General features: G+C 35.7%; 1 protein-coding gene across 1 annotated transcript; it reads left to right on the forward strand.

Moving 5' to 3' along the window:
* Positions 1 to 11945: 11945 nt before the first annotated feature.
* LOC132552706 (uncharacterized) lies at positions 11946 to 13107 on the forward strand. Its single transcript, XM_060216899.1, has 2 exons — positions 11946 to 12431; positions 12535 to 13107. The coding sequence occupies exons 1-2, from the start codon at positions 11946 to 11948 to the stop codon at positions 13105 to 13107; spliced, it is 1059 nt and encodes a 352-aa protein (XP_060072882.1).
* Positions 13108 to 13511: the final 404 nt, after the last annotated feature.

The raw sequence follows: 13511 nt of genomic DNA on the forward strand, positions 1-13511 counted from the left end.
AAGAGATTGTAATTTGTCCAATTACTGCCTACAATTATTATAATTGAATGCTAGAATTACTTTTTGTAATACATGTAAACTGCCGTGTAAATCAAGTCCGTTGCCATGGACACGAACACTTTTGTAACACATTCTGGTAACATTATTGTGTTAAGAAGTCGCGCTTAATGTAGACGTTGTGTAATCTGTTATTTTATTTATAACATAAATTCAGTTACATTATAGCTTTGTGTTACGAACTTATACTTACTATTGTGTGATCCGGTATTTATCCCAGCTAATTTTGATTTCCTCAGCTTACATTACAGACTTAAAAACTGACATTAGGTCAACATTTTAAATGTGCGAAAACCGACTGATGCTTGGGTCATCATCTTAATGATTATCCACAGGCTAACAACAGTGTTGGACATACTCATGAAAACGCAATAGTGCCTCATTCACATGACAATTAGACATGGCTGTCAGATCCTTCCATTGTGCAAAAACATTTGCTAATGGTATGGTTTGTTTTGGCTAAAATAATTCATAGCTGTTACTGATGGTCTATAGCTATTGAAATTCCCACAATACAGTCCCTCGAGTATAATGCACTGAATACTAGTTATTGTGTTTAGCTACTGAACGTAGCATACAAGTGTAAATAGAAGCTGACCGTACATCTAAATAAGTAAAAAAAAAAACAAATCTTTACCTCAGTTATGTTTTTAACAACCATATTCTAGACAATATTTTTTACTTGAAATATCCATTATGATAAAGATTCCTATTCGCTGACATGAATGAATAACTGTGACCACCACATATATCTATTGACAAAGTTCTTTCCGATACTATCGTAATTTTCCAGGTTGACAAAACTGTAGTGAATTTAGATAAAGATTTACTAGTGTAGTGTGTATATATATCCCAAGCAAGTTCACAGTAATACACAATCTATAATTGTGATTGATTTCTTCTATGAGTTAGTGTCTCTTTTGGCTGGAAGCTTTAAAGAGGGATACACATTACATATTGGAGATTTCAATAGCCGTATTGGAACCGATGCTGATTATATCCAGTGTGACATTCTACATCCTAGTATGAGGGACATGTTTCAATTACTGGTTTCATACGTAAGTGTTAATCTTGACCGAGGTAAAAATACTTCCGGCAACAGATTACGTAATTTATGTAAATCTATTGGTATACGCATTTATAATGAGCGTGACCCACAAAGCTTTTCGCATAATTATATTTTTGTGGTGCCCAGGGTGTGAGTGTAATTGACTATTGTTTGATGCTAGCTGTTCTTTTTAAATGTGTCAATCGTTTCATTGTATGTAACTTCACGGAATTTTCTTATCAGCCTCTCCCCAATTACAACTTAAAGCAGATATATCTGATGATGACTATAATGGAGCTAATGCAGATTTAAACAGTGCTCCAAGTTATAGACTACAAGTGGAAAAGTGATTTTAAAAATCAATTTGTTGAATCTGTGCGGATCAACACTGATAAATGAAATAGCATCATATATGTGATAGTGACTTTAGGCAACAGTCGATAAGTAATATGATTGATAAATTTTCTAAAGAATTTACAAATCTTGTGAATCCTTTTTTGTCTTGTAAATAAAATAATATTAATAGATCTTCAACTCCACGTAATTCTAAGTATTGTAATTATGTACAATTTGCTGACCATAAACCTTGAGCACTTTTAACTTACGGAATGCATATTTGCAGATTTTTAAAAAAAAATTGTTACTAATGCAAAAATACAATTAATCATAATAATTTGATTAACAATTGAAAGAAATATAATAGTGCTGATAAAGATATGAAAGGCAATACTTCAGTATAGAAGGAGATATGCTTGATTGTCAAAGAAAATATAACCCAGGAGAATTTCATAAAAAAAAAAAAAATACTGAACATAATAAGAGTCAAATATAGGGTTAAAACAGTTGTTTGAACATTTTAGGTCCTTAGCTTATCACGATAACATAGTGAATATGCAGGTAACTTGCAACATGCTATTATCAATAAAGAGGAAGATATTGTATACGAAGAATATCACACCAGTGCAACCAAATTTGAAATCAATTCTGCCATTAGTGATTTAATGAGGGAATGCAAAAAGTTTCAGGTCCCAATTCTGACAAAAATGTTTAGTAATTTATTTGAATCTGGGCATATTCCAGAAAGCTGATCTGCAATTATTATTTTTCTAGAGCATAAACAAGTGTTTCTGACCCTGGATTTTTAGCTAAATTTTTTCACCTTTGTTATTTTTTATTCATGGTTTTGAATCTTTTGTCATTACAAACTGTAATGACTGCTTTACCTTACTTTGATTTTATATGCAGATTATTTTGTCTTTTCTTGGAGTGTTGAGGTATTTCAAAATTTATATGACAACTTCCAGAAGTACTCAACGACATGGGAATTGAAAATGAAAAAATACAATTGTTTCGTAATGGTAACAGAATTTCAGACATGAATTTTGGTTATACGATGGTACTTCTATTGAAGTATTGGATGAATTTAGCTATCTAGGTATGTTGTTTAGGTGCAATGATAACCTAAGTGTTCAAACTACTGATTTGGTCAGATTAGAAAAGTTATGTTTGCATTAAATTCCAAATGTAAAACTTTTTGGTTTAAATTTTCAAACCATGTTTAAACTTTTTGATACGTATGTAAGTAGTATTCTCTATTACGTAACTGAAGTTTGGGACGTAAAGAATTGTAATATTATTGAAAGGTACACCAAAATTTCTGTAATAGATTGTTAGGGGTTAAACGCTCAACTTGTAATGTTATGGTTTATGTTTATGAACGTTTATGAACTTGGTTGATATGTTCTTGCACATTTTGCAGTAATTCTTATCTTCAAATATTGGTTCAGGAAATTAAAGTCTAAAAAATGTATTTTGCAAACAGCCTATGAGGAATTCACCGAATGGCTGAAAATGTTAAAGCTAACTGTAAAAACTTGGTTTCTGTTGTAAAACAGAAATTATTCATGCTCGGCTTTGGCAATCTTTGGATTAATCAGTTAAGATATCCAGAGTTATTTCCCTTATGTTATAATTCTCATTGATCGATAATTTGTGATCTCAAATCTGACACAATACACACATTCATTAGTAGAGTTTATGCACCCTTTGTATAATAAATCGGTTTTATTTAATAGAATAATCATATCTAACACCATAAAACGACTAAAAAGTAAAGATTTAAAAATTATTAGATCATAACAGTTTGATTTTTAAAGTAGCTAAACGATTGCTGTAATGATTATATGGGCTATGAATCGTATTGTGTCTTGTCCAGCGTCGTTATTATTATATGCAATTATAGGCATTCAGCATTTTGATGAATGGTATGGCGAATTTAAGTTATTCTAACTTATTTTGATTTCTGTACATCTATAACTTCATTGAAGTGACAACGTTAATTTAGCTGAAGAATTTTAGTATTGTATGTTTTGTTGCTTGTTTTACGATTTTTGTCTCGTTCTCGCTTTAGTGATGGGAACCATCTTTGATCCTTTTTTTACTTCTATCTTAACATAAAGTGTTTATAAAATGCAATATTCATCACATTATTCATCTCTGTTAGGTCCCAAATGCCCTGGGGTACTTAAGTACACACTTACCTTTCAGCGGGGAAACTACTGACCTGAGGGGCAGAGTGGTCATGACAGGACTTTAATTAGCTCAATGGCCAGTGAATTCACCTGGATTGTATTGAACTGTATTGTTTATTCATTTACGCGTTACATCTCAAAATTATAAAAGTTGAATACTTAAGAATGCAATGTACATGTGCAATATAATATAATTATATATCATACTAAATATTCAGATATAATATGAAAATTAACGTACATTGTACAAGACGAGAAGCAAAACGACAGACTGGCGGACAGTTGAGAACACATATAGAAATATAATACGACAATCATTATTTTAATAATACCAGACAATATCATTTTACAAGGGCTAATTGGCATAAAATGCATGATAATTTAACAACACACATTAGGCTTAAAATGTTGATTGTAAATATTTGCCTAGAAAACAAAGTTCTTTTTCTATGACGTACTGTTAGTAATTGTACAAATTTGTAAGACGAGGGAAGGTTACATTAATACCTTTTAATAAACTTTTTACGTAAATCTATACACAGAAGACAAATGAAAATAAACTAGAACTCGTCTTCTACATTCTGGTTACAATGAATGCAAATCCTCTGTTCCTTATATTTTGATATCTACCTTCCTCTAAACGCAGCTGATGAGGAGATAATCGAAATTTAGATATAAGTCGAAGATAATTATCTGGAATAGATATTGATAAATAGTGCTGTAAAGAAAACGATACTTACACGAATTTGTACAAATAACATTTTGATGAATTTTCAGCATACTCATTCCGTAATAAAATTGTTGACAAAACGCTGTTTGAAGAAAATTATAAAAATACTTTTTTCGTTATCAAATCTATGATTTAACAAAACGTCTTCAAAACCAATTAATAGTAATAAGGAATTTTTTAACCTGACACCGCCAGTTACAGTTTCTGTGATGACATTTAATCATATCATCATAACGTGACTTCAATGTACAATTATTAGTTTTAATTAATTGCAGTCAGTATTTAATTATTCGGCACTTCAGGGTAATATACAGAGGCAAACGATCTAGTTAAGAATATAGTATAAAAGAAGGCGTATTCTTTTTAACATTCAAGACTTTTCTTAAAGAAATAGGAATGTACTTTTTCTATCTAATCGACTTGGATAATACTCCATACTTCATAGTTATAATTAAGACCAGATGAAACATAGACATCAAAACAATTTAACTTAGATTCAACATTTTAAGCTAGATTATTACAAACTTTCAAAATATTAAAAACATATATTTTCGTCCTTGGCCAGCAAGACTCAACTGAGTTTAAGTAAATCTACCGTTAAAGTTCAATGTAACACTAAGGCAATTAAAGTTATCAACAGATTCTTATTCATTGTTTTCAAAATAAACTTGTCATTTGTATAAAGTGTTCCGCCATTTCCCCGAATATAACAATTTAAGTTTAGTCTATATCAACTGACAATTGCCACAACATATTAATAAAGTGATTGTCAAGGTCCTCTGAATACATTAATGTAGAGTAAAGAAAGGGAAATAAGCCCTCACCCTACATCTAGCCTTTTGCGCATGAAAGGAAATCAGACAACTCCGACTTCTCTCTCACACATAATTTTAAACTATCATAAAGGGACTTAAAAATATCTAAAAACTTCCTCTCAATCCACTTCGATACAATGTCAACAACAATTTGTTTCTGTTCATACTGACGAAAGCATTGCGATAATCTACAATACAGCAGTTTAGCTTATGTCTTTTTCAAGTACTGTTTTACAATACCATGTAGTGCATATATGACGTCATTGGTGTAGTGGCCTGCCTTAAAGTCGAATTGGGCATCAGTGATAATATCAAACTGCTCAGACCATTTTAGTAACCTATTGTTTAAAACACTGTTAATAATTATGACAAACAACTTACCAATCTTATCCATCTATAATTATTAGTGTCATTAGGATCACCTTTCTTGAACAATGGAAAAAATAATACCTTTATACCAACTGGATAGAAATTCACCCATAATGGAACTAGCATCAAACAGTTTTGAAAGCATCGGAATAAATATTTCTTTAAATTTTACTATCTATGCTATCTAGATTATTATTTTTATTGCTCTCTGTCATCGGTTCATTTGTATACACGTGCTTTAATAAAATCCTAATGATATTATTAGGAAAATTACTATTATCGAGATCAACTGCCAAATTAGTTGTAACGTAGTTTAAAATCATAAACAGACATAAAATGGATAATGTAGCAAGATGGCCATTTGGTTTAGTCCTGTTTGTCCCAAAACTGCAAATTCAGGTCAAACATTCTTGGAAGAAGTATGATTTGTTTATATCAGAAAGTTATTACAAAGATAACACAGATATCATTATAAACTTCCATCATTTATTAGAAATCTAGGTAAATACAGGTGAATATGTCTTAGCACTACAAGTATACACGCTAAATTAGATAATATTAAATCGGAAATTCTCAATACCGATAATCTCGTACCTTCATTACATACAACTCTGGATTTTGTCTTGCTTATCTAATATAAATATAGGTACTTAATTAATAGCGCTACAAATATAAAGCTTAATTTCAATATATTAAATTTGAAAATTTTCTACATACTTTCAATACATTTTCGATATATTTTCTGACCTACTCCACCTTTTTATTACATAGCAAAATGTTTCAAGCATATCGTTCAAAAGCCCTACTAACGTAGATTAGAAAAATGATAAATACGATACAATTTGAATCGCATGACAAAATACTTGTACACAATTACATATAACCTAAAGCATTAATCTACAAACTGTAAAGTATATACAATTACATAAATGCTGTACCTATGAGAAAAAACAAGTGTGCATAATGAAAAAAGTTATAACAAGCAACCTCAACATGAATCGGGCTATTATAATACCATGAGTCAACAATATTCTATTTGTTGTAAAAAAGAAATTTATGTGCACTTTTTTACCTCATAATATTATGAAAAGAGTAAGGAAATAAATTTACAAGCATTTATTAGTTTCACATACATAAAACATCAAAAGAATAAAAGATGTATTAAGTAACTCATATATGCAATAAAAATTTATCTTGTCCGTAGTGTGAATTAGATACCTACCAAAATTACGAAGAGGTTGTACGTTATTACTAGAAAACAGTTTAATCAATTTCAAACCACGATAAAAGTATGGTTTAATATATAACGATCTTATTTCTGAATATACTGGAGATAAAAGTATAAAATGGGTGTGGTCCTCATGTTATTTAAAAGTGACGTAATATCCCCATAATTAATCACATCATTTTTATTGCCTTACCTAAACAAAGGTATAATTAGCCTTTCTGACCAAGTTTTAGAGATACAAACAGCATTTAGTATAGTATATTTTTTTTATGAAAAATGGTGCAAAAGCCCTGATACCTGACCCCTAGATATCTCCTTAACTGAAACAATCAGTTCATTGAGACTAATTTCAGTATCCAAAGTAGGATTAATGAATTCATTATCCATAACATGTTGTTCCATGTTTCCAGAAGAATCAAAGAACATTTAAGAAATTATTTGAATTTTTCATAAAACTGATCTAAACTTAAACCTTCATCGTCCAGTTTTTACGCCATGAAAAATTTGGATAAAACGATTTTTGGAACGTTGGTATTTAACATATCACCTTCTATCTTCCATTCATTTCACCCTTGCTTCTTACATTTTGTTAATGTTCTTTGAAGCGAACCGAAACATTTTTTTTTCTGAAGATTTACAAACAAACTTTCTCTATATGCTTTATCCAGACTTTTACATTCATCGTTTAGTCAGGGCTTATATGGTTCTTTAGTCTGAAATACAGACCATTGGGGCATGAACAACAAATATGTATTTACAATTTTATCATTAGAACAAAACTAACCACTTCATAATGGATATTTTCATTAAAACTCCCAGACGAGAATTCATACTATCTATGGTATTCATAATCCAATTTAATGAGCTAGCAATTAATCCTTTGTTGTCATTTATAAATTCAACGGAACTCATTCTGGTACCATCTGTCCAAGTCACATATTTTACCGTACACAATTTATTATTTCCATTACGACTACTCATAACTGTCTTCAAACTTAAACCAAAGGAGCGTAGTCAGAAAAATTAATTGAAATATTCAAATATACAATCTTAACACCTCCAATATAATCCTTTTTGTAATATATTGCACTCGCATCTAACGTATCACAAATGAGAATTTACCGTCAATAACTCCTGGAGTCCGCCTGTTCAAAATTCGAAAAATTTACACATTTGTAACAGACGACGCTCAAATTACTTAACGCGATAATCTACTGAATTGAGATTGATAGTTCAACTTCCGTCCTCAAATGGAAAAAAAAATCATCTGTAATCTGGTGTAACATAGCATGGAGAACATCAAATGCCAGAAAGTCAGCATCTCTACCTGTTCTACTATCAACGTCACTGTTAACGTGGAACGAGCGTCGGTCAGCGATCCGGGAAATGAACACCGAAAAGATTGATTGCAATGACAAATGTTTATTTACAATGATGACAATAAAGAGATTAAATAAAAAAAAACCTATAATACCCACACGTCACACTCACTAATTCACTCATTCACAAACACAATTATTACAAGTTACAGTCTGTAGCTACACACACAACGACGAATGGGATCCTGGTACAGTTCCGGTGCAAGACAGTCGCTAACCTGCAACCACGCTCAATCCAGAGCCAAGAGGTATAAACACATCAAGCAGCACCATGCTTGCTTGAAACGCCCAAAATGGCAAACTCACTAGTGTCCAAGACACGACAGGAAAGCTGGGATATACACACTAGTGTCCTTGACACGACAGCCATCCCAATAGTAGATATACTGTGACTCAGCCTCCAAGCAAGTCGCTGACCCTGGCCTACGTAACGACCCAACACATGTATTCCATGCTGACCTTGACCCTGGCGAAGAGAACTTATCCGGTCGGTCCTGACGCTGGAGTCACAATGAGTTGGCACAGCTGACTGGTCCTGGCTTGATAGCTGAGAATCCTAGTCCGTTATGTGAAGCTACAATAATACATAGTGGAAAATAATGCTGTAGTCACACAGATTCACTCTCACCTGGCATACTAATTAACTAATAATTAATTATCAATAATATAAATATTCATTAATATATTGTAAATATACGTAAATCAATATAATAAAGATAAAGGGATACGTGTGCGGCTCCAAATGGCTATAAAAACACGACTAAGCACAATTCATAGAAGTTGGCGTCTCACGGCTTCCATACTTTTTTACCCAGTGCGCGTACACACTCCAACTAACGCTATAGCTCTAGCTCAGAGCTTCCATAGAATTTTAAAACGGACAAGAACCCTATATTTATTAAATAATTCTACACACAACAATCTATTATGTTTATATTATCTAAATACACCAGAAATCAATAGGAAGTATGAAATTAAAATGATATAGCAGAAACACACCACAAAACAAGTGTACTACATGTATCAACAATAGTTACGCATGATTGGAGCGCACCGACACCTCGATTGCTTGACCCGATAGATTTGACGGCATGGATAAAATAATGCCAGAAAAAAAACCATATGGAAACGGAAGAAAGAAACATAACTTACCACAGTCTGTCGTCTGTGCCTTGTTCACAATATCGGAAACAGCTATATTTACATATCGGCTACACGAACTCACAAAACTGTGGACCGTAAACAAGTGTCCATTCCGTGCATAACCGGTCAAGCCCGTGACGTGTATCCGCCCAGTGGTGCGGACAATTAAGAGTCCTTACACCGCAAAACAAACTCAAATTAAAACTTACCATTTATAGACAAACTATACATGCTTACGTGACATGCATCACATCTCAGCCGGACTTGGACTTGAACCCTGCTATGATCAACTATCACTACAAAGGTAATAGGAGTCTACGGGTTCAGCTATTTAACATGTCCACTCACACCATGGTCATCGCACCTCGAGCTGTTCTCTGTGAGATTACTCCAGTCAACATGGAGGATAAAGAAGATGTCGAGAGAGAAGAACTACGTCAACAATTTGATGATATCTTGGAGAAGTTGGAGATTGGCTCCGATACCCTGTCAGAAGATAAGGTGGCAGAAGTACGGAACATCTTGGCAGGATTTGAAGATGTGTTCTCCCATAATGATGAGGACATAGGATTTTCATCGGCTGTCAAACATCACATCGTTTTGAGTAATCCTACACCATTTAAGCAGAGGCATCGACATATCCCTCCATCTATGTATGAAGAAGTTAGAAATCATCTTCATCAGCTGTCTAACACTGGAATCATTCGACCATCCCACAGTCCTTGGGCTTCGCCTATCGTTTTAGTACGTAAGAAGGATGGACAACTGAGGGTGTGTATAGATTTCAGGGAATTAAACAATCGGACTATTAAAGATTCTTATGCACTTCCAAGAATCGAGGAGATACTTGATGCTCTCACTGGTTCCAAATTCTTTACCGTTTTGGACATGAAATCAGGTTATCACCAGGTGGAAATTGCTGAAGCTGACAAGGAACGGACAGCGTTTACTGTTGGCCCGTTAGGCTTCTTTGAGTACAATAGGATGCCGTTCGGACTTAGCAACGCCCCGACTACTTACCAAAGGCTGATGGAAGAGTGCCTAGGTGACCTGCATCTTCAGATTTGCCTGATCTATCTGGATGATTTGATCATCTTCTCTGACACCTATGTAGAACACCTAAGAAGAATAGAGAGGGTCTTGCAGAGATTGAGGGAATGTGGCCTCAAGCTTTCCCCGAAGAAGTGTAAGTTTCTACAGGACAAGGTAATATACTTAGGACACATGGTATCAGCAGAGGGAGTGTCACCAGACCCTGCTAAGCTAGAGAAGGTCATGAATTGGACTACACCCACCAGTCCAGAGGAAGTTCGTTCATTCTTGGGATTCGCTGGTTACTATCGCAAATTCATTAAGGATTTTGCCAAGATAGCCAAGCCGCTCATGGACTTACTTCCAGGTTGTGCCAAATCTAGGACAAAGACTGGGCGAAAGAAGAAACCGAAAACTACAGACCATCCATCATGGCATTGGGGTTTAGAGGAGGACACGGCATTCCAGGAGCTCAAGAAACGACTAACGTCGCCACCCATACTTGGATATGCCCAGTATAAGCTACCCTTTGAGCTTCACACAGACGCTTGCAGTAAAGGACTAGGTGCGGTATTATACCAGCGACAGGACGATCAACTCCGAGTCATCCGTTACGCCAGTCGTGCACTCAACAAATCGGAAAAGAACTATCCTGCGCATAAGCTGGAGTTTCTGGCTCTAAAATGGGCCATAACCGAGAAATTCCATGATTACCTGTACATGAGTAAATTCACAGTGCTGACGGATAACAACCCACTTACCTATGTCCTCACCTCAGCCAAATTAGATGCTAGCAGTCATCGATGGTTGTCGGCATTAGCAGCGTTTGACTTTGATATCAGGTACAGACCAGGAAAATCCAACACCGACGCAGACGCATTATCTAGATTGCCAGACTCTGTTGAGGATCAGGAAAAAATCTCAAGGGATAGTGTCAAAGCTGTATCTCAGTCATCAGTTACCTCAGCATATGTCAACTGTCTGTCGATGTCAGGTACAGCCGTGGATGTACTATTGGACGCCGAAGGTGGAATCATGGATGGAATGACTAACCGACAGTGGAGGCGAGCACAAACCCAGGATCCAGTATTGAAACCATGGATGGATGCTGTCATGAAGCATGTTCGTCTGAGACGTCAAAGTTTACCCATGACCCATGATCATACCACGATGTATCGGAACTTCGACAAATTGCGACTAAAGCGTGGAGTGTTATACCGTGAGATTAACACTGATGGAGACAGAGGCAGACAAGAACAGCTGGTGCTGCCATCATCATTCATTGAGGGAGCTCTCAAGGGACTTCATGATGACATCGGCCAACATAAGAGCCCCACTGGTCAGTATCCATACATCTCAACCCATGGAGATGTTATGCCTCGATTACCTTTCACTCGAACCATCAAAAGGAGGAATTGGAAACATTCTTGTCATAACGGACCACTTTACACGATACGCGCAAGCCATCCCAACAAGGAATCAAACAGCCAAAACAACTGCTGAAGCAATATTCAACAACTTTATTGTACATTATGGCATACCACAGAAGGTCCATACAGATCAGGGAACCAACTTTGAGAGCGATATGATGAAGGAGCTGTTCCATTCTGGGAATGGAAAGATCACGGACAACACCCTATCATCCCATGGGAAATGGAACGACAGAAAGGTTCAACCGGACATGGTTAAACATGCTACGGACACTAGAGGAGAGCGAAAAGTGTGATTGGGCTCGTCACATTTCTTCCCTAGTACATGCGTATAACTGCACTCGCCACGATTCTACTGGACTTTCACCATTCCAACTCATGTTCGGTAGAGAACCCCGATTACGAGTAGACATTGCCTATGGCGTGGACAGAAATAACGATTCAACAACATCGCTTTCGGATTATGTGGACAACCTCAAGACAAGGTTAGAGGAGTCTTACAAGCTAGCCTCATCATTTGCATACAAGGCGAAAGACAGACAGAAAGCACAGTACGACAAGAAAAAAAGAGGAGCTACTATACAGGTGAACGACAGAGTCCTTGTGAAGATCCTAGCGTTTGACGGAAAACATAAACTTTCGGATATCTGGGAGGAGGAAGTGTACAAGGTCTTGGAACAATCGAATAAGGACATCCCTGTATATGTAGTTGAACCGGAGTCTGGAAATGGAAGGAAACGGACTCTGCACCGCAACAATCTCCTTCCGATAGGTTCATTACCTGAACAACCAGAGGTTCCAGGGGATCGGCCCATACCGGCGAAACGCAAAACGAAGACTGTTGCCAGATAGTGCTCCAGAGGAAGTTGAGACGCAAGACGAGAACAACGATGATGATGATGATGACTACTTTGCTTGCCACTATAAGGATATCAAGGATATTGATTCCCGGATCTCAGAAGGACCAGTACCTACTGATGAAACCCAGGAAGTGATCCCACCTCAGAACCCGGATGACGATCATGGTGTTGCTGAGGCGGTTGATGTTGTACGTCCATCTGGTGACGACCAGCTCTCCGGAGAGGATGGATCTTTAGGAGGGGGAGGACGAAAGGATGTGCAGGCTGATAGAGGTCTTCGACGAAGCACCAGACAACGAGCAACGCCTGCTTGGAAGAGATCTGGTGACTACGTATTTAGGCAACAGGCATCATCATCACAACAGGACACAACTTTGAGCTCTCGGATGGCATTGTTAGAGACGCTGGCACAGCAGAGTGTTTTAAGTAGAGTGTCACCGGATGTTGCTCAAGTTCTTGTCAACAGTATATTAGGACTTGTGTAATTTTTCACTTTTGACATTATTCCTGCAGATTTAATTATTGTATCTGTCACATTATTGTACCAGATGGAGATATTTTCATGTTTTTATATTTTGTACATTTTCTACTTTATATTTTGGAATTTTGATAATTCTGAAATTTATGTATGATACCCCCTTAAGTGAATTTGTGCAATATTATTGATGATAGTATTGTCATAGTCTAGGTTGATAGATATTGTTCATGACGAGGACGTCATATTTCAAGTAAGGGGAGGATGTAACAAAGTGCAAATAATGATGTTTTATAATTTGTCTTGATTTTAAATTAAATTTAATGTTGCGCCGCGTTTATTGTGCTGTTTGCGTGTGTATGTGCACTGCGTATGGTCGCTAGGCTGTGTACCTGTATACGTGTATGTTCGTAC

This window comes from Ylistrum balloti, unplaced genomic scaffold (assembly GCF_031769215.1).
Source record: "Ylistrum balloti isolate Yb309-2 unplaced genomic scaffold, AGI_CSIRO_Ybal_v1 Utg370270, whole genome shotgun sequence".
NCBI classification, from domain to species: domain Eukaryota; kingdom Metazoa; phylum Mollusca; class Bivalvia; order Pectinida; family Pectinidae; genus Ylistrum; species Ylistrum balloti.

Excerpts from the sequence above, each read along its gene's own strand:
- LOC132552706 (XM_060216899.1), top strand. The coding sequence starts at position 11,946 with ATGGAAAGATCACGGACAACACCCTATCATCCCATGGGAAATGGAACG. Across the intron at positions 12,432-12,534 it reads GGGAGGAGGAAGTGTACAAG|GTTCATTACCTGAACAACCA; the intron begins GTCTTGGAACAA and ends TCCTTCCGATAG.